This window comes from Populus nigra, chromosome 1, assembly GCF_951802175.1.
Source record: "Populus nigra chromosome 1, ddPopNigr1.1, whole genome shotgun sequence".
NCBI classification, from domain to species: Eukaryota; Viridiplantae; Streptophyta; class Magnoliopsida; order Malpighiales; family Salicaceae; genus Populus; species Populus nigra.
The window spans coordinates 36,265,005-36,287,376 of NC_084852.1; the positions used below are offsets into that span (position 1 = coordinate 36,265,005).

The 22,372-nt window shown below is 31.1% G+C and overlaps 2 protein-coding genes across 2 annotated transcripts; one reads left to right on the forward strand and one right to left on the reverse strand.

The window, feature by feature from the left end:
* Positions 1 to 986: 986 nt before the first annotated feature.
* On the reverse strand, positions 987 to 7,304 carry LOC133692942 (zinc transporter 1-like). Its single transcript, XM_062114126.1, has 3 exons — positions 6,219 to 7,304; positions 1,666 to 1,815; positions 987 to 1,374 (listed from the first exon to the last, which is right to left on the reverse strand). Exons 1-3 carry the CDS (start codon positions 6,819 to 6,821, stop codon positions 1,063 to 1,065), a joined length of 1,065 nt encoding a protein of 354 aa, XP_061970110.1. The 5' UTR covers positions 6,822 to 7,304; the 3' UTR covers positions 987 to 1,062.
* An 8,454-nt stretch (positions 7,305 to 15,758) lies between these two features.
* On the forward strand, positions 15,759 to 20,755 carry LOC133675038 (C-type lectin receptor-like tyrosine-protein kinase At1g52310). The gene is made up of 6 exons (XM_062096305.1): positions 15,759 to 15,932; positions 16,157 to 16,251; positions 16,338 to 16,398; positions 17,375 to 17,794; positions 18,017 to 18,587; positions 19,877 to 20,755. Exons 2-6 carry the CDS (start codon positions 16,183 to 16,185, stop codon positions 20,388 to 20,390), a joined length of 1,635 nt encoding a protein of 544 aa, XP_061952289.1. The 5' UTR covers positions 15,759 to 15,932; positions 16,157 to 16,182; the 3' UTR covers positions 20,391 to 20,755.
* The last annotated feature ends 1,617 nt before the right edge of the window (positions 20,756 to 22,372 follow it).

Sequence of the window (22,372 nt, forward strand, 5' to 3'; positions counted from 1 at the left end):
CCCCTCCAGCTTTCCATCCATGTGCTTGCCCTCTTGGGTCAATGAATTACCCAAAATAAATCAAATGTTATTTGTTGTGTGGACATGTAAGATCATGGATTGTGCTTGGCTGATTTGGGGCTGAATTTAAGATTAAAATAAGGATACAAATGTACCTATTATTTGGTCTAAGATTGACATTAAAACTTTGAGTGTTTGATGGTTGAAGTTTGCACACAACATAAGGCAAGTTTGGGCTTGAAATAGATCATATGATATTCTTTTCTAGAATTGGAATAGAATTGATTTTTGAGGCAAATTTGGAGCACTTATTTGAACCAAGATTTGCTTCAATCTTCAACTAAATTTCTCTTCAATTCTTTGTTCTGAATTTCGATGTTGAATTTTCTGAAATAATTCATTTAAGCTCCAAAAACCTATCGAAACATTAAAAGAAACTTCATTACTAAAAAGCACATCAATTATTATAAAAAACCCAAATAAAAACAATAAATACATATGTAAAATAAAAGACTTAATGCTACTTTTGATGCACAATCAACTACCAATTTTGCCATCTAAGAATCAAATCTAGGAGAAAAAAAGTTTGATAACTAAATAAAAAAGATATCAATTCAATCTATGAATTGTAAAACAATACATACCATGAAAACACCACATGCTTTAGTTTTTTAAATAATCTTTTAAGATGATCCATTAATCCTCAAATGCAATTGATTTAAAATAATATTTTGTATATTCCATTTTGTAGTGGTACAATATAAAACTTAATATTTACATACAAGAAAAACAATAAAAACATAAATAGGGGGCTCTCTTTAATTCTTTACAAAGATAGTTGCACCTTATCTTGACAAAAGAATCAGGAGTTTTTTTTTTTTAAAAAAAAAGAAGGATATTTTCAATTAACTCTGCTTCATTGCTTATAGATGTGATAATTTTAGCAAGAGGAGACAAAAGTGAATAAGAAGAATAACAAATATAAATGAGCCAAGAAAATGGAAGTTAGTTTCAATTTCTTTTAATTGAGCTCTAATAAATTGACAAATCTCTCACAGACTATTAATTTCCTCCCCATATAGCCAAAAGTGACATACTAAATGCCCCTAGAAGAAGGGTAAGGTATGCTCCAAGTTGGAGCCAAAAACTATATAGCATATTAGAATTTATGAAGTCAGCTGCAAGAAGGTCAACAAGTGCCATATATATTAAGATCCCAGCAGACGCTGAATTAAGAATGCCTTGAACAATCAATGCCATTGGACTGGCTTCATTATAACTTCTTGATATCCATATGCCAATAGCAATGCCAGTCGGGGTGGTAAGGGAGAAGAATAGAATCATAATGACCTTCGCTCGAAGCTTGAATTTTGCCTTCACAATTAAATAAAGGAAATTTTAAATATTCAACATTAAAGATGAACAAAAACTTCATATACTTGTTCATATTCACAATTTATTTCATAATTTAATCTTGGATCTTGGGTTGTGAGATATTTAATAATTCTATTTTGTGACCCTTAATTTTATTTTTATTTTTTTGCATGGAAAAGTATGCTAGCCAAAAATGCTTACACAGTAATATCTTTTTATTAGAAGGGTGCTACAAGAGCAAGAATAGGACACCTATTGATACACATCTAAAAATTGACTTTTTATTGTTACCTGAGAAATGCATCCACCAAGTCCCACACCTTCAAAAAATTGATGAAAACTCAAAGCTGCCACCAAAGGTTTGATTGTTTTTGAACTTTTGGAAGCACCCAAGGATAATCCAATGATCACAGAATGAACTAAAATTCCCATTTCCAAGACCTGTAGAATGTGTTATGTCAAAGATTAGGTGCCAAAGGAAAAGACAAACAGTCAATTTCCTGCCATTTGATTGAAATAGAACATGTATGCTTAACATAATAGTACTTTTACAGCAAGTTTGTCGTAATAGTTACTTTTACCACAAAAACAAACGAGGCCTTACAAAATAGCTTTGCATGCCAATTTGTTTTTAACAATAACAAAGTTATACAAAAATTTAGAAAAAATACACGGGTTTCAAAAATATTTAAAAAATAACACAGTTTTAACAAAGACACAATTACCAATCATGTTTTTATTCAAACATGTGATCACCAATTGCATCTTTATTTAAAGAAGCGATAATAAATCACAATTACATTACACAACTATTTTTCATAATCACATTTTTGATAAATATAAAAACCTAGCTTTCTCCTCTTCTTCCTTCATCAACTGTTACAAAAAAACCTAAAAAGCCAATTGTTCTTCCACCCAGATCGCTGAAAATAACCACCAATCCTCAACCAAAACACTATAATCTTCTTTCCCTTTTCCCTATACATCATTCTAGTGTTTTTTCAATAAAACCAATTGTCCCAATCACCTCTTTCAGTCTCCCCATCATGACCACCACTAGGACCACCACCTAGCTATCGACAACTTACGGTAAAAACACTACATTTCTCTTAATTTTATGGGTATCATTGTTAAATTGTTAGATTGTTAGTTTTAATTTATTATTTATTATTTTTTAGGGTTGTGTTGGATAAGTTGAAATTTTGTTTAAATGATATAATTTAGGGTTTAAATGAAGCAATTAGGAGTGTTTTTATGTAATTCATGTTATTTGTGGAATCAATTATGCCGAAATTAGAAAAATTAAGAGAAATTAGGGTTTGTGTTGAATTCTAAGATAAATTATTGTAATTAGGTTTTATATTTGAATTGCAATATTTTATATTTTAATAGATGCAATTAGGTGTGCTTGATTGTAATTGGATTATGAATCTCTAAATAATCGCAATCAAGGTGTACATTGAGTTTTGGAATAAATTGTTGTAATTGGGTATTATGTTTTAATTGAGATATTTTAGGTTTTAATTTATGCAGTTAGGCATGTTTTTAAGCAATTGGTGTTATGAATGTCTAGATAATTCTAGTTTAGCCTAATTAACATTTTCTGAGAGTAATGCTTATTTTGTTAAATAAAAAGAGTATGTCACTAACTACATTACACATGGGGTATTATAGCCTCCATTTGTACAAATCAAATTGGACTCGAAAACGAACAGATCTAGAGATCACATTGCATAACTATTTAATGTTGATGATGAGACTTTTTAAGTACACCAAAAACAATACCTAGGTGTCCAAAAAAAAATTTGATGAATAGTCAAATTGGTCAAAAGAACATGCACATGTAGTAACTGACTAAGTTTTCATTGGTCTTATTCACATATTCTTATATGTTGTGCAAATAAATCCAAAGTTGTTATAAATACAATATAAACTTGGATAGTAAAATTATAATGAATTTTTTTATATATATAATTCAAACACCTTAAAATACATGGTTCAAGTAAAAGTTTATATATAATTTAAGTTACTTAAAAATACAATATAATTATTCATGTCCATATATTTTCATTAATTAACAATTAAGAAACCTAAAATAAACAAATTGCTAATGTATCATGTAAACTAAAACTAGTTTTATTGTGTTAACTAAGGATATAAATAGTTTAAGAGCTTGGCTATGTTGTGAAACAATGTCCAAATACTTCAAAAGCTAGTTAGGATTTAAAAAAGAGGTTAATACATAGGAAGCTAGTAGCTGAAAAAAATCCTAAAACTTCTAAAGAATGCACAGCAAAAAATTTTATATTTCAAACCAATTTCCCTATAATCTTTTCCCTTTCCAATTAAGTTTTCTTAACACATTCTTCAAGTTGATTCTTCTTCAATTTGAGCACTTCACACCGCCCCTCAACTTTCAAATTCTTTGCACCTTAATTTCCTCAAAATTTGTTTTCATTCAATAAATGCCCTTTGCACAATTCTTAAATTTCTTTTTCCTTCAATTCTTAAAACTTATATCACCAAGATCAAGTTAAATATATACATGCTTGTGCTAAAAGTTAAGACCAACTCTGCTTTTAAATTTCAATGTTATAAACATTACCAACTTTTTTCTAATTTCACTCTATATATGCCCATATAATATATATAAATTTAGAACAAGAAAAATAATTAATAATTTCCCAGCTCATGAATAAATAATAAATTAAAAAAAAAGCTTGGTTAGCAGCAGTACCCCCAGGAATGCGAGAAGAAGAAAGTCTTCTTCAAGAGTTTTCCTTGGTTCCTGGGCTTGGCAAAGTACTTAGTGTGTGTGTGTGTTTTCAATTGTGATTTTCGATGAAGGATGAGGAAGAAAGAGGGGAAGAATTAGGATGCGCCGACACCACAACTCGCAAGCAAAGGATGAGGTATTAAAATCTATTAATAACATTTAATAAATCTATTAATTTTAGCTAGTTTGTTGATCCAAAAGATACAGGGAGGGAACTCCATTTCATCCTATACTTGAAGAATTATATTACAGTGAATATAACGATCCTGAGTATATGTAGACCCATCTAGATGAGAAATTCATTCAATTACATGCATGACAAGATTGATATAAAAGAGGGGCCTTTTCATATGATATAAATAGTCTGATATGGTATAATAATAATAAAAAAAAAAACTTGTGAATATAAACAATTTAATAATTAATTGTCAGCGCATTATATGTCAATTATTATTTTATTTAGAGATGTTATGTTAGAACTTAAATTTGTTATTATATTATACTGATTTTATATAATAAATGTTTTTGGCAGGTACGATTGGATAGGTTGTCGTGTACATGTGGATCTACTTCTTCTGCATCTACAGGCCACAAACGTGATCGTGAGGATGAAGCATCTATTTCATATAGAGACATGGTGATTATAAGTTTAAAATAAAATATATTATTTTATACTACATAGAATTGCAAATATTATGGTGATTATATTTTATATATATCATTCATTGAAATTTTGAAATTTATTTAAAATAAATTTCAAAATTTATATATATATATATTATGGTGATCATAAGTTTAAAATAAATTTCAAAATTTCAAATATCATTTATTGACACACCCACTTACAATATTATCAAATCTTAAAAGATTCAAGGATTTATTTATTTTTCATTTTCAAGACAATGATAACATTTATGCATTGGTGGATGTATCAGATCCTATTATCCTGCTCGTAATATTATCACACCAAACCCGGTACAAGTCGGATTCAAAATGCTATAGGTTTTTAAGTTAATATTTGATATTAATTATGTTTTATTTAAAGATTAATAATTGTATTGAACTCAAAACTAGATTGATGATTTGATATAGGACGGTGAAAAGGCTATTGCTAATCTTTATGAAATTAAAGATAATACACTACTTATTATTATTCATTCTATTAGTTTAATTTATGTTGTATAACATTAAAAATACTTGAAAAAATATTATATTTAGATGATGATATATAATAGGATAAGGCAATTCATATACTAGAAAGTCATGTTAGTGATAATGTCGGCTCATCAACTCGTTGTCATAAATATAAAAATATTTTTAAAAAATTAATTTTTTAAAGTATTATATTTTTTAAAATAAATGTTAAACCGTTTAACTTTTTTTTTTTAAAAAAAAAAAAACAAACTTTGACGAAGTTCGGCCCGGCTACAATTGTCCACGACAGACATTTCAGGCAGGTCCATTTGTGGTCCTACTCTCTTCTCTCCTTTGATGGATACGTGATATGAAAGGTGGGTCCGAAGATTCATTTTCTATTGACAACATCATAAACAAGGGGAAGCGAAACGTTTTTTTTAGTTGGTGCTGGGATGCTTGAGACTTGATTTCTCTCTAATTTCCTAAGCATTTTAAGTTGCGTTTTGTTCATCTTATTAGTTTAATCCTTTTATTCCACAAATATTTGTATAAATCTTGTGGGGGTGGCATTGCGTGGCATGTGGAGTGGACCAGTCAATGTATACTAAGCATAATAATTACTCGTTAAGATCCTCTGATTAATATATATAAGCATAATGATCATATAAACGGTTCAACAATAAAAAAAAAATAATTTCTTCACTTCCTAATTAATAATTAAGAGAGAAAATTGAAATAAAATCATCGTAAAAACAATTGCACAAAAAAAAAAGAGTAACCAGTGTCAATTACCCACCTCTTAAAACTATATCTAAGAGCAGGGAAAGAATATAAAGAAAACGAAAGTAAAATAAATAAATAAATAGCAAGGGTAGTGCTTAATAAGAATGCATTATACTCATTAATTTATTATCGGTACTATAAACCTTACCTGAGAAACAATGCGGTGCCGATTAAGATCCGATGAATTTGCTCTCTTCAGTGCGAAAGCAGGCCCACGAATATGAACCCCACCAGCCCCATTATCATCTTGATCACTGTTCTCCTCATGATCGCCACTGACTGGTTGAGGTTTTCTCAACTCGAGCCTCTTATGGTACCCTGTGGCGAAAGACTCCATCATCAAAGTCCCTATGGCAGATAACATGGCCACAAAACCTGCAAAGGGAAATTTCTCCCATGGATTTTGAACAAGACAAGGGCTAGTTAAGCTCTCAAAAGCATCAGGAAGTATGTGAATGAACCCGGTTCCCAAGATCACACCAGCAGCAAATGCCTTGATGAGGAAAAATGCTTCTCTGTCTGGGTGCAAGTATGACAAGTTTTTGACAAAAAATGGGAGACAGATTCCTAGTGCACTGGCAAATAAAATTGAAGATATTGCAATGAGTTTGTATTTGAGTGCTTCAGATGTGTTTTGATCATGACTGTCGTGTGCTTTCCTTGTGCACTTCGAGGAGACGAAGACCGGCGAAAGAAGAAGGAGACAGGAGATGGTAAAGAATGTCCACGAACAAGATTGATGCTTCATCATTGTCTAACGGTGGAATGAAAGGAAACTGCGTACTAACGTGAATCTATGAATAGTGTGTGTGACTCATGTAAATAATGAATGATTGATGCTCAAATACTACTATATCATGGCAAAATACTAAAAGGTATAATATATGGCTAAAATCACACAGCCTCAATGTTCTCTCTCTTATACTAACGTGAATCTATGAATAGAATTTTTTTACCGGCCGGCCGAGATATCCTTGAACACTCCGATATAATTTAATTTTAAATTTAAATTAAATAAATAATTAGATATAGAGGTTTCAAAGTTAGTTAGTTTTAGTTTAATAAAAATTTCAAATGATCTATAACGGTTAAGAAAAATTGATTTGATATGCAGTGGTAAGGCCTGTAAATTAGTCCTATTCTAAATGATTAAACAGATTTATAAAGAAAGCATGTCGAAGGAGTAGATAGGCTTGGATTGGAGGAATTGATAAGTTGATGCCATCTAATTTTAATTAGGTCAGCCTGCTATAAAATCTTCGTATTATATATTTTTATAAGAAAAAGAAAAAAAAAACAAATAAATGGCTGAGAGCCCATATCAATTATCAACCATTCAAAGTTGTTGTTGTTGGGAGTCAGGACTTTTGGGTCGGGTGGACCCGGAAGAAGATCAATTTGTCTCCACGGAAAGATTAATTGGAATCCAAAGGATACATAAGAGGGTGGTTCGGGAGCGAGAGCAGCCAAAACCAGAGGTACTTCTGGGCCCATCAATAATTCAGTCAAGCATGTCGAACATTATTGAATGGATTCTTATTAGGTTTGTTTTTAATTGGGAGTCCAGAATTGAGGTAGCAGATATTCAATCTTGTTGCGCGGAATTGATATAGTTTAAAGTATTTTTTATTTAAAAAAATATTAAAAAAATATTTTTTTATTTTTAAAATTATTTTTAATATTAATATATTAAAATGATATGAAATATAAAGAAATAATTTAAAATTTTTAAAAAACATGGTTTGCATTACATTTTCAAACAGGTTTTGAGATATTCGGTTTTTTTTTGATTGGTTGATGGACATTGAAATAATTATTGAAAAGTTTGGTTAGTGATTCATGATTTTCTAAAATATAAGTTTTCTATGAGATACAAGAGAACCCTCTGGTACTTAGTAAATATACAGGAGAGATGATGGTAAGGAGGTTGTGTGTTCATGGTTGATTACAAGAAATAATAAAGAAGATGAATGTTCGAATGCTATAGTATAAAAGAAAATGTTTATGATTACCTCGAGATTTCTATTTGTTTTTTTTTTTTTTTGTTTTTGTTAGTCATGACTTTCCAACATGTTCAAAGCTCACATGTATTTTTTTTTTATGAAATATTTATGAGGTTGTCTCAAGTATGTTTGGAAGTTTAGGTAAAAAATATATACTTTTTTGAGCTGCGAAAAACTATGGTTCATGATAGTATAGTTTTGAAACCCGGCTCGGCTCGGCTCGACAAGTCGATTTGGAGTTGGAATTGGACTGAGTTTAAGAAAAAATAGAGGAAATGAAAACCCAGGGTGACCTGGCTGACCAGACAAGACTCGGTCAAAAACCCGGTTGCAACCTGTTGACTTTTGTTTTTTTAATTAAAATGATGTCGTTTTGATTTAAAAAAAAATCAAAATTGACCCGGGCGACCTATGATCTCGTCAAAAGTTAGTGATCCGGTCAAAACCTGAAATTTAGGCTTTAAACTGGGTCGACCATCGGGTCAAGTTTAAAAACTCGGCAGGGCAGTGAGGAGGTATTGCATAGCTACTATGCTTAAAAAGCTTACTATAGCAACCACTGTCTTCATGTATGTTCAAGGATTACATGAAGGATTCTTTTTATTATATTTTTTGGAGGTTATCTGAAGTATGTCAGAAAGCTTAGGTAAAAAATTTAGGGTTTTTTCGTGGAGAAAAATTGTGATGCGTGGCAGTAAGGAGCTATTGCACAACTATTGTGCTTGAGAATCTTATTGTCGTAGCCATTGTCTACAGGTATGCTCAAGGCTCATATGAAGAAGTCTTTCCATGAGATTTTTCTAAGGTTATCTCAAGAATTTAAAAAAAGATTAGGTAAAAATTTCAGAAGTTTTGGAGCTGAGAAAGGTTGTCTCATTTTCTTTTCTCCCGTTATACTTGCCTCACTCTCTTTTCTTTTCTTCTTTTGGTGATTTCTTTTTTTAATAAAAATTGTTTCCTCATGCAGCCCCATAACTCCTGCAACTACCCAACTACCGTACCTTTGTTTTTTTCTTCCTTTACCTTTTCATGTCCCCCCACCCGGTTTTCTGGTTAAGTTTCGAGTTCTGGATTTTAACTAGGTCACCGGGTTTTAACTTGGTTGTTCGGATTAATTTTTTTTTTAAATCAAAACGACGTCATTTTAGTAAAAAAATAAAAGTCTGCAGGTCGCAACCAGGTTTTTGATCGGGTCAACTGGGTCGCCGAGTCACGCCGAGTTTTTTCTTCTCCTATTTTTTCTTCAACTTGGCCCAGTTCCAGTCCCAAATCGGCCGGATCTCGAGTTTCAAAACTATGCCCCCAAACACTATTTATGTGTCCAATTTGTTTCCTTTCCCTTAAAAATATGTTCCCCATTTATTTTTCTTTCTTTGCTCTTGTTTCCGAACTTTAAGACACCAAAACTTTTTTTTTTTCTCTCAACCCTTTTTCTTTTGCATGCTAACCATTATTTTGCTATTCATTACTTTGTCCCCTTATTTTTATTTTGCACAGGTGCACTGGCTATATAGCCAGTGCAAGTTGTTGACATTGGGTGACATGTTAATGGATTGTTTTTTTTCTCTTTTTTTTTTTTAATTGTTTTTAATTTTAACTTACTTCAAAAAATAACATCAGGGTTGAAAATTATGGAAATAACACAACACAAACTTTTGGATTTTTGAAAAGTCTTTTAGAAAAAAAGGTTAAATTTTGGGTTTAAACAACCTTTATATATAGAACCAAATCTACCTTTTCCCAAAAGGTTTTGGTATGAAAACCCATTTATTGACTTGACTACCTCTTCAAACGCAAACAAAGGCCTTGAATTGCTTAATCCGCTTGAATCATTTGGATAATACCCAGATCTAAGTCCAAATGAAAAAGAAGGAAGCCCGCTTGATTTTGCAGCGATAGGTGGGTGAAAAATAAAAATAAAAACCAAAAAGCTCATATTTTTCCTTTTCATCCTAGAATATACACACAGCGCCTTCAATGCTAACACTCTTTCCTCCATTCAAATCCAAAGTCCCTTTAGTATTCAAATTTGGACCACCCATATTATGCGATGTTAAGAAATCCTTGTGAGCATCCACACTTGACTCTACTTGCCACGCCTAATTCACCAAAAGAGTGTTAAATTTGTGTAATTATAGGTGGGATAAAGGTAGGAGGTGAGAGTGGGAAGGTCTAAACAATAGGCGTATAAATTGTTGTTCGTGAAAGTTCGTGTCGGCACATGTTTGTGAATATACGAGTAAGATTAGAGATATAGAAACACAAAGGCTTAGAATCATAGCAGGAATTTGATATGCACAAGCCATTTTTGAGTGCTAGAAGAAATCATGGAAGAAGAAGAATGAGGAGGAGGAAGAGGAGGAAACGGAGGTGCTCTTTGAGTGTTTTGGCATCATGAATACAAAATGGCAGGAAAAGTCTATGATATTTAATAATTATCATATTTTGAATATATATATATATATATATATATATATATATATATATATAAGTAAAAATACAAATCTAGATTTAACATAACCAGATGAAGCTCTCATATTAAATGATTAAAATCAAACCGTCAAAAATCTTTATATTTAACCTTCAACAACATAAAAATCATAGATAAAAAATAAAAAATCAATAAAACTTCTTGATTTCAAACTAGAAAACAACAAAATAATGCTATCTATCCAAAACATAATTTACAAAGCTTGAATAAATAAAAGAAAATAGAGAAAAAATTAAAAATTTTGAATTATTCCTAAGCTTCAATTTGGGTTTTTTTAAGGTTTTTTTTTTTAAAAAAAATATGTGCTTTTCATTTGGGTTCGAATCATCATAAAAAGAGAAAAATATTAAAAATACTAAATTTTGATTTTGATTTGGGTTCAAATCCTCTTGATAAAAAAAGATAAAATAATATTTAAAGAGAGATAAAATAATATTTAAAGAGAGAAAGTGTACCTTGAAGAGAGCAATTTTTATCTATTTTTTGTTTGAGTTTCTGATATTATATAAGAGAGTAGTTTTGTCTTTTCATCGAATTTAAAAATCTGTGTTGACTTATGATATAAATTGTAGTTTTTCAAAACCCGATAATGTAATGAATTTAAACTAATTATAAGATGTTATGGATACTTTTTCCTTTCATTAAAAGCATTTCATTTGTTTTTTTTTTACTGGAAGAGCCATTATATTATATATGGCTTTGCCTGAATGAGCATATATTTTAGAAATGAAAAGGTGGAATATTGCTTGTAAACTTAAGTAATATATGTTATACATAAAATTTTTATGTAGGACTGGAAGTTGGGTTAGGTATAGATGCTTAATGAATACTTGGTAGATACTCGTTGAATACCAAAACCCTAATCAGGTTGAATTTGATTTATACTCGATCATGTTTGAGTCAAGTTCGGATTAAAATTTTTAAATTTTGAGGGTTTGAGTTCATGGATGTTGCAAAAACCATTGTTATTCCTAGCTGCAAACTGAAGCAAGACAAAGGTCAGGCACGCCAGGTTTTTGAGCCTGGTTGAGCATGAATTATAGATTCTCGATTGAGCCTGAGCTGACAGGTGAGCTCTCAAAGGTTGGGCTAAAATTCACAACCCATAGGACCTGGCTTGGACATATTAGTGGTGGCTTAATAAATTTCAAGATACTCGTTTCTTTGGAGGTGGCCGTAATAAATTTTCTCTGGTCGTTTTCTTTGTCCCCTTCAATGCATTGATTAAACAAACCGTCTAGAAATACGGTGTAAATTATATTTTTAAAAATTTAAATTTATTTTATTAAAATTTAATATAATTTATATGTTTTGAATTGTTTTCATGTGTTAATATTAAAAATAATTTTTAAAAAATAAAAAAAATATAACTGGTATGTATTTCAGCATGAAAAGTTATTTAAAAAGTAACCGCTACCACATTGTCAAACATACTCGAAGTGAACTATCAATGTTCTTTTTAGATTATATTTTTAATTTGGATTAATGATGAAATCCTTAGTTATTGATGATAAGATTACTGAAAGAATATATTAACTAATATTGTGTAATTGGACATGAAATTCAGAGTTTGTTTGGTAGTGTAATTAAAATATAAATTAATATGTTTTGATATTATAATTATAAAAATCATTAATTTTATGTTTTTTCATTTTAAATTTATTTCGAAAAACTCTTTTAAACCCAATGTAATTGCAATACTGGATGGACATTGAATCATTTAAAGGTATGGTTGGGTTTTTTTCCTAAGAAAAAGTAATTTCTTGAGTTCAATAATCATGATTTACATAGAAAAGAGACTAATACTAGATCTCACACTTAATAAAGGAGGAATCATTGTGGAAGAAGAAAATTGGTTTGATAGGTGATGAGTTATGCATTTATAAGTTAAAATTTCATAAAAAATTTTATTAAATAACTGAAATAAGCATTGAGATAGGATTGTGTTGATTGTCCAACGTTTGAATTCATGAGGTGCCAACCATTCTATGATTTGACTCATAGAATCCACTAAAAATGAGATTTAACCTCAGTTTCTGGTGAAATAATTTTTTTATTCTTCTCATCCAGCTTTAAGTATTTTTACCTGCTATGTTTTTGTTCACAGTCGAGAACATATCCATTTTTCATGGTCGGACCGGTCTGGTCCAAACCTAAATGCATTAGACCGGCTCCAACCAGTAAAAAAAATCTAATTATTTTTTATTTTTAATTATATTTTATTCAAAAAACTAGTGTTTAATATTATTTAATGGCACTACATAAACTAGGATGAGATCGCTTGATGACGTAATATTTGCAGAATTTGATTGCAATCCTAATTTTGTTCATGATGATATTATATGTGATGTTGTTGCACGCTCAGGAAACCATGGAAAATATAGTACTTGTCGGATGGATTTTGTACGCGATAGAATTGTAGATAGTTTAATGGAACAATAAAAAGTATTTTATATAAAATATTATTTATTTCATGATATAATAGCAGTAGTTAAATACACAATATTTAAATTAAAAACCATCAATATTAATATATATCTTTTATTATTTTATAACCTCAATTTGAAAAACATTCCTAGTCAAACACATTAAACTATTTTTTGTTCAATCTCAATTTCAACTACAGTTTTAACTAAACATATATAAATATCAAACCAACCTCAACAAAAAATGTTTTTTATAAAATAACTTTTTTTAAACCATAACTACAAAAGTTACTACAATATTAAACACAAACCAATAATGAATTACGTCAATGGTTGATATTGTAGTAATAATTACTTTTCAAAATATATTTTAGTTGAAAAAATATTAAAATAATATTTTTAATTTTTAAAATTTATTTTTGATATAATATATTAAACGATTACAAAACACTAAAAAAATAATTTTTTTAAAAAATAATTTAATTTTTTTTAAAAAAAGGTTGAAACTCACCCCTGCGTTTAAGTCCTTCATTTCTAGGAACAAGCCTTTCCATTCTTAAACTTCAAGTTATGCAATATTACTGGAAATAATTGCCAATTACATTGTAGAAGTTTTCCTACAGTTTCAATTCACATTAACATTTGAACGAAAAGTTGGCCAGATAATAACCTTAGCTTTATTCTTTTTAACCATAGTGTTAATGAGGTAAGAGCACAACAATACATGAATTAGTTTCCCCATCGCATTATTTTAAATTCCCTAATATTTTAAAAATAATTATAAAATTTCACTTTTTCGTTATTCATATAATCATGTCCTATGCATATGGTGTTTAAATTATTTAATATTGCAAAGTACCAATTTTAACTGGTTTCTCAAGCACTTCTTTGGTATTCAAATTAATAACTTATTAACATGTAATATTAATAACTTTCCCATGCACTTCATGTTAATTATTTTCTCATATATTTTTATCGTGTTAAATCGATAGTAACAACAATCGGTAATTTTTATTTTAATTGTTGAATTTTATAATTCGAACATTTTCACTATCAAAATAAAAACAAAAATCATACTCTAAATTTAATATGATATTGATATTAGAAATTGAATTAAAAATATATTTATTTCCAAATTCGATTCAAATAGAAAAACACACATACGGTTCCAAAATCCAATAATCTTCACATACATATAGGGAAACATTATGATTAATCAAAATAAAACTCTAATCATACTACAATACTATAATTTAACATGATTAAGGACACCTACTTAAAAAAAAGTAGTTATGATCTTTTTTTATTTATTAGCTTGAGAATAAAAATATTATCAAACTACTTTATATGTTAATCAATATTAAATTTTCCCCGAATATTTTAAAAGAAATAATCTTTACATTGACCAAGTACTATAATAAAAATTAAAAAATATATATTTTCATAACATAATGAGATAAGTGTTTTGTGCTATGACCTAGTACTATAATCCAATATTTTGTGTTTTGTGCTATGTCGTGAATCTGAAGGCATGATAATATAATATATATGAATGAAATTGAAAAAAAATTAATTTTAAATTTTTTTAAAAAAATCAAATTCAAACTAGGCTAATTTTTAAAACTCATTACCCGAGTCATTAGACTCGGCTACCCCTTATAAGGAAAACCAGAAAAATCACAAAGCAAAATTCTCAATCATCTAAACTTAAAAAACAAAACAAATATTAATCAAAACAATAATGACCAAATCTAGTGTAAAAAATAAATGAAATAAAACAATGAGGGATGCAATTGAAAATTAAAGAAAAAAGGGATAAAAATAGCAACAAAAAGAACATGGACTAAATATGATAGATGAAGAATTAAAGGAGGATGAAATTGAAAAATCATTTTAATTTTATAAATTATCTCAAATAAAACAAATAGTAATAAAAAAATGGAAGGAAAAGCAAATTGAATGATTGCTTTAAAAAATTGAAGTTTTTGACGTTGAAATTGAGGAGGAAAGAGAAAAGAAAAAGAATAAAAAAGAAAAGACAATTGACACAAAATCAGAGGTCTGTTGAACTCATACGCCGCCCAAGCATGGAGTGGCAATGAGGAAATTCCAATTCCACCTCTGAATCTTGCATTTAACCACCAGGCAATGCTGCACACGTTGCCCGAAACTTGCAGGCTCAACCCACTCACTGACGAGTACATTGAATACGTCAACTTTTTTTTTTAAAAAATAATATTTATATTTTGTAAATTACCAATCATCCATTAATCCATGTGATAATAACAAAAAAATCACAATGAAAAGGTAAAAAAACCTTTGACAACAAGTTTGATATTTTTTTGTTTTTAAAAATAATTTAGTCATTTAACTATTTTTAAAAAAGTAAAAGGACCAAGAAGCCCTTGGATATTAGGTTTGTTTTTTTATTTTTTTGCTTTTTAAGTGTAATTAAATTTTTTACTATACTAAAAAAATAAAAAAAAATCAATTTAATCCTAATCAATTTAATAATATTAAATGAAGCTCGCGAAAACCATTATAAGAAACAAAAACATAATCTATATTACAATGAATTTAGTTTGGTCCACAGCACAACACTAATCCCTCTTAGTTTTTTTTGTTTATGCTATTTATAATCTAATTGCAAAATAATAGAGTAAAAATAAAACCACAAAACAGAGGGAAAAGAAAGGGCAGGCAGACAAAAAAATAAAAAAGAAAAAAAGGAAAAGAAAGGAAATAAAGGATGTGGAAGATTGTCATAAACTGCTAACTACCTCCTCCAACCAAAAGGACTGGACAATTGAATTGACTATGGATGGCTTTGTAGTTTGTAGGGTCTCTAGGCTACCGTGACAAACATTAGACAAAAACCGTTTATTAGAAGCTGAAGCTCATTAATAGTTAACATGAATAAGCTGCTCTAACCCATTTCACTGGTAAAATCTTCTCTCAAGTTTTTCCTTTTCTTTTCATTTCTGGGTTACTTAGCGATCAGAAAGTTAAGGCTTTTCTTTTTTCCCTTTCATTTGTTAAATGAAGGAAAAGCAAAAATCTAACATGAAACTAATGCTCCCAATTGGGTGATTTTCTGATTTTAGTCTGGGGTGAATTTTCTTTTTGAAGGGATCAGTTCTAACCACCAGTGTCTGTTTGATTTTAGGGTTTCTTGAAGTGTTTTGGAGGAAAATGAAACTGATCTGCCTGCAGTTTGCTGTGATTTTGATTACTTTTGTTGGCCTTGTGGCATCTCAAACTGTAAGTTTATAGAATCCAACTCTTGTGGATATGTGTTTCTGCAAGCATTGTGGACTTATCTTCATTTTCTTTTTTTATTTTCTTAGACATCAAAAAATGAGACGATTCAGGTCCAATTGGTGGCTTCCAACAATCAAACCAGCAGAGGTGTGAGCATTATTGCTTTATTAAATATCTATTTTTCAGATATTTAGAAAATGCTAGTCACTTTACTGTATGTGTCTCATAGCATGTGTTATGATGCAAAAGGGGATTTTGTAGTTGATCATTGGAATGAATAAATCACTTTGAGAGCTTGCAAGTGACTCATGGGAGAGTACTTGGTTAGCTGAGAGAAAGAATAATGGCTTGATATACAAATGTCTTAGATAGATATTTGCAAATGAATGTTTAAGTTGATCTTGGTATCGGAGCATGCTGTAACATTATCAGTGTAGAGATTTGGGATGATATGAGGTCCAGTAGTAAAATGTTTTCTTTACTTTGATTATTAACAATTCCCTTTCAATAAAAGAGTGAAATTGTTAGATCCTTATAATGCTTGGAACATTACAAGTTTGTCCACCTCTATGTGTTGTGCACCTGTGCATCGGAATGGGTACTATGCAGAAGCGCTCTTCACAAAAGCAACGAGTTGATCAAAATTTCTTCTTTCCAGTATAATTAGATTTGATGCTGAAAAAATGCACTGCAAGAATGCTTGACTGAATCAACTGACTTTCTTAGAAAAAGGGCTTAAAGAATTTATGGATCCTTTACATTAGTTTTTACACGTTCAAATTCCTGATAAATTCTCATAGAATTCAGCATATACTTAGCTGTTCATCTGTGCTTTTGTAATATCGTATAATGAACTGCAATGATTGTGATGTAAGTCTTCATATCTTATTAGTCAACTTGCTATTTGAAATTCAATGGATCCCTTGTTTTCTTTTTTTTCTTCTTGTGAAATAATTGAAATGAATGAACTTTTTATCATAAAATGAAATCCCCCTACTCCCCCTTTTTAAGATAGTTTTACTGATAAGTAATAATAAATAATAGAATATTAAAATTCTCAAAGCTTTTTTTCGGAACATGTGCCTTGCTAATATATTGAAGGTGACTGTATTCTGTTTGACAGCATGGTGCCCTTCTGGATGGGCTATAAGTCCAAATAAGAGTAAGTGCTTCAAACTTATACGGAGATTCAAGTCATGGAATGAATCAGAGAACCGTTGTATGCGCTATGGTGGACACGTGGCAGGACTGACATCATCTGAAGAACTTAGCTTTGCTCAGAAGTTGTGTGGCCAAACTGCCAATGGCTGTTGGGCTGGTGGAAGAGTGATGAATTCTACTATAGGTTTCATTTGGAAGTGGTCCGATAACACTTCACACATGAACGAGTCAATAGTTCCCGAGCCTTTTCCTTTGAATTGCACTAGTTTGTCATGCCGCAATAGTATTGCAGCTGATTTATGTACAGTGGTGAATGGAACTGCCGATCTTGTGGCTGAGAGATGCAATAGTTCTCATGCTTTTATTTGCATGCTTGATGTTGGTATGCCCTTGCCTAATGCATCAAGTCTAGATTCTTTTGCAATTTGTTACAATTATATATTTCAATTCATATATCTATTGACAAAAGATACACATGCATATGTTGCCATATTGTAGATTTGATTTTTCTGGGAGTTCAGAATTTTATCAACTCCTTAATGCCATTTTATCGCTTGTGTTGATAAAAACTTTGACTTTTCTCTTTTCCTCTTTTGGTACCCAGAGAAGAAATGCTACCACATGCACTGCCACCGGGAATATCTGATTATCCTTGCAGTTGTGAGTGGATTAATCCTTTGCACAACATTAGCAGTTGTGATTTGGCTCCTTGCATACAGGCGAAGCAAGAAGCGTAGAAAGTCTCGTAAGTTATCCAATCCAGCAGCTTCTGCATTGGTTCCTCCATCATGGAAAGTATTCACTAATGAGGAACTGAGGTCGATTACCAAGAATTTTAGTGAAGGAAATCGTCTTCTTGGAGATGCAAAAACTGGTGGCACATATAGTGGTTTTCTTCCTGATGGATCTAGGGTGGCGGTTAAGAGGTTAAAATGGTCTAGTTTCCAGAGGAAGAAGGAGTTTTACTCTGAAATTGGAAGGGTTGCCAGGCTCCACCATCCAAACTTGGTGGCTATTAAGGGATGTTGTTATGATCATGGTGACCGCTACATTGTTTATGAGTTTATACTTAATGGGCCCTTGGATAGATGGCTTCACCATGTGCCAAGAGGAGGCAGGAGCTTGGACTGGGCTATGAGGATGAAAATTGCTACAACGCTTGCCCAAGGAATTGCGTATGTATACATCCTTGAACCTTTTTCTTTTGGGTATTTGCGGACTACATACTGTTATTGCTATTTTTATCATATACATGAGTACTATTATTAGGTTGTCTAATGCTGGTAGAGTTGAATTGTTATCATAACCACCATCACTGATGTGCTCTTAAAATATCATCACTTATTACGAGATCCTTTGGGTTATTTCTTACATTAATCAGTTTTTTTGCAATCTTTGATTAGTTTCTTATCTGCAAATATCTTTGCTTTGATGAAAATTTTTATCCTGCACTTATTTAATTTAAATTTTAAGAAGTCATATTTATTCATTTGAGTTACAATTTGGAAAGGAAGCTTGATTTGCTATTTTAGATTTTGTTGGATTTGCTAAATGGTATATGCTTGTTTCTTTTGTAACGAGATTTGTGGTTTTTTCATTTATAGGTTGTTTGCCTTGTTTTTCAAGTTTATTAAGGGCAATATTAGCATGTTAGATAACATGCCATCGGACCTGTCGTCAAGCAGTGGCATACAGTTGTTTTGGCTTTAGTTTTAATACCTTCAACTGATAAGTTCAGTTGAAACCTTCATTTTATCTAATGTGTTGCTATGTTTAAAGTGCCTATACTGCTGTTTTATTGATCCTAGCTCTTGGTATAATTTACATACTAACTTTCACCTGTTATAGATTGTTATCAGTTGAATATAGGTGAATACTTCACTCACTGCGGGTTAAACAAGAAAATGGAGAAAGACTTTTTAAAAATGTCCTTTACTATTTTCGTTATGTTTGCACTGATCATGTACCAAGTTTAACTGTATGGGGAAACCATGCGGAATGAGATTTCATTCCTTAATGATTATTGCTAATTGAATCCAAATTGATTCCCGAATGCACATGCGGTCAACCGACAGAATGGAGAAAGATGTTTTTGGATAAAATTTATGTCGACTTTAATGCTAATGACACGATTATGTTCTATTGTGAAGGTGCTTATGCTTGCTTTCTCATTACAGCCATTTTAAAATTACATGCAATCTAAATCATTTACAACATAACACATTTTTTGAAATGCTTTGTTGTTTGTCAATTGTGATTTTAGATATCTCAGCATCTATTACCCAAAAAAAAAAGCTACTATAGCTGATAAAGTGCACTGAAGGTTAATGGGTATCAATAATTTTTGTGCATTCCATAGATTGGTTCTCTTTTCAGGAATTTTTGGTCTCTCCGGTGGTATATTTGCTATAATCTGTTTCTCATCCGGTTGGCTCACCTGTGCATGTCGACATATCTTGAATAGGTTCTTGCATGACAAGGTTAAGCCTCATGTTGTGCATCGGGATATTCGTGCTAGTAGTGTTCTGCTGGATGAAGAGTTCGGAGCCCATTTAATGGGGGTTGGTCTTTCCAAGTTTATGCCATGGGAAGTGATGCATGAGAGAACAATGATGGCAGGTGGCACATATGGGTACCTTGCTCCTGAATTTGTTTACAGAAATGAACTTACTACGAAGAGTGATGTCTACAGCTTTGGGGTGCTGCTTCTTGAAATAGTCAGTGGGCGTAGGCCTATGCAAGCAGTTGATTCGGTGGGTTGGCAGAGTATATTTGAGTGGGCCACTCCTCTGGTGCAGGCGCACCGCTACCCTGAGCTCTTGGATCCTCTCATAACCCCACCCTCCTCGGATGTTCCAGAAGCTGGAGTCATTCAGAAGGTTGTGGACCTTGTATATGCTTGCACGCAGCATGTGCCATCAATGCGCCCAAGAATGTCTCACGTTGTTCATCAGCTACAACAGTTGGCACAGCCATGAGCCACCCATTCTGAAGTAAGTTAAGCTGAAATGGATTACTAAATATTATATATCTGCAACGCCATTTTTATCCAAGTGGTCGAGGGCTGAGGTTAATTGTGCAGCTTCATGAGATGCAATAGTTTCACTACTAACTTAGATGCCGTCTCACTGTTTTTGTTGTTTTAAAATGTTTATTCACTTTTAATTAAGAGTAAATTTGCTTTGTAGATTAATATAAATATTGCTGCAGACCTTGAACCGTAGTAAAACTCCGAAAGATGCAAAGCAAAGCAAAACCAAAAGGCTCTTGCAGGTCTTGGAGAGCCACTTTTTAGTTTACTTATTTGGGCTAATCTGATTAATAAACCTCTTCCAAAGTTAAAGTCGTGCTCTTAATTTTATTTTTTGACATCTTTTTGTTACTTTTTTCAAGGTTTCTTTCATATTTTGCATCTAAAACTAATAAAAATGACTTAAATACCTTTAACATCAATAATCTTTGATCTAATTCATTATTTTTATTTTTTATAGAATTAACTTTAAATTTTGAAAATAAAACTAATATATTTAAAATATAATATCACTATTTTAATATTTTTTTAATAAAAAACTAATGGTGTAAATAACCTTTCGTGTCTAAAAAAGACAAAAATAGCCTTAAATATATCTTTTTTTAAAAAAATATTCAGAATCAAACTTTCTAAATGGAGAATTAAAATTATGTATTAAATTTTATTTATAAAATATAAAGTCAATTTCACGGAAAATTTAAAATCGATTGGTTAGGTTAAATGTTACAAATACAAAACTAAAACTAAAGATACAAGGACTCATTCTCAGCAGTTTAACCTAATTTATATTAGTTCAAAGCAATCTTGAGTTCCTCGGGCTAGTGGCCCAGTATCGTGGTACTGGCACTCTAAAAACTGGATTCGAGCGTCTGTTTCGTCTTCGGCTCTCTTTTGCATTATACTTGGTCGATGTAATCTCTGAAACAAACAATTATTATTAGTAAAAGGCACCAGATGACGTGAAAGAAGAAGCTGCAAAGCTACTAGAATTTCTAGTGCCTTTCTGTTATTAGAACTCTAATGGTCCTGCAATGATAACTTTCTTGTTAAAATAAAGAATTTGAACTTGAAGGATATGATTCTAAGTAAGAAAAAAGGTTAAAAAAACTAAGCATAAAAGGTTAATAATGTGAAAAACATTGTGAAACTGAAATTTGAAAATTATAACATACCAGCCAGATAATCATGGTAGAAAGAAATTAAACTTCGAATTAGAACAACCAGCTAGTCCCACTATAATCACCACTACACTGAGTTGATCTTTCCAGCAACCACTGTAATATCATCATCTCTTCCTCCCTCCGTGTGTGATTCTTCAGCCAAAGCAGCAGCTCTTGCAGACGGAGAATAATACTTGTCGTCAAGGGAATGGCTTCTTGCCAACTCTGCAAGTACGTGAGCCAAATCCTCGGTTGATTTGCCTTGTTCTTGACTGGGAATTTCTGCAATCTAAGAAGAATAAACATTGTCAAAGATTCCACTAGTCCCAACTACTATGGTATCTCCTGATTGTACCAGGAATTTTTCCTATCGTTTTTTCTTCCCAGCTGACATGCCTCATCGTTGCATTGGGTATGATTTCTTGGCCTCTAAACAACACCAATCGACTATCTCCCATGCTCACATAATGCAACCGGTATTATTATGGAATATCTAAATATGGGATGAGCTGATTGTAATATTATCCTATTATGGAATGTGAATAGTCTTAAGCATTTATTATAGCATTAATTGTGGACATTTAGGTATTATAAAACCCTAATACAATACATGCAGACCTTAAGGGTTTTTGGCTGCAACATTCCTTCTCTACTATTTTATTATTCCATTGTTTTATCATGGTATCAGAGCTATAAAACAATCGAAATAAGACACACAATCAAGCAGAATACATGGCAGAATCCATGTCCGGGAACAAGAGTGTCTCTA

Excerpts from the sequence above, each read along its gene's own strand:
- LOC133692942 (XM_062114126.1), bottom strand. The coding sequence starts at position 6,821 with ATGATGAAGCATCAATCTTGTTCGTGGACATTCTTTACCATCTCCTGT. Across the intron at positions 1,816-6,218 it reads GGCACCGCATTGTTTCTCAG|GTCTTGGAAATGGGAATTTT; the intron begins GTAAGGTTTATA and ends CACATTCTACAG. Across the intron at positions 1,375-1,665 it reads TTGGTGGATGCATTTCTCAG|GCAAAATTCAAGCTTCGAGC; the intron begins GTAACAATAAAA and ends TTAATTGTGAAG.
- LOC133675038 (XM_062096305.1), top strand. The coding sequence starts at position 16,183 with ATGAAACTGATCTGCCTGCAGTTTGCTGTGATTTTGATTACTTTTGTT. Across the intron at positions 16,252-16,337 it reads GCCTTGTGGCATCTCAAACT|ACATCAAAAAATGAGACGAT; the intron begins GTAAGTTTATAG and ends TTATTTTCTTAG. Across the intron at positions 18,588-19,876 it reads ACGCTTGCCCAAGGAATTGC|GTTCTTGCATGACAAGGTTA; the intron begins GTATGTATACAT and ends TATCTTGAATAG.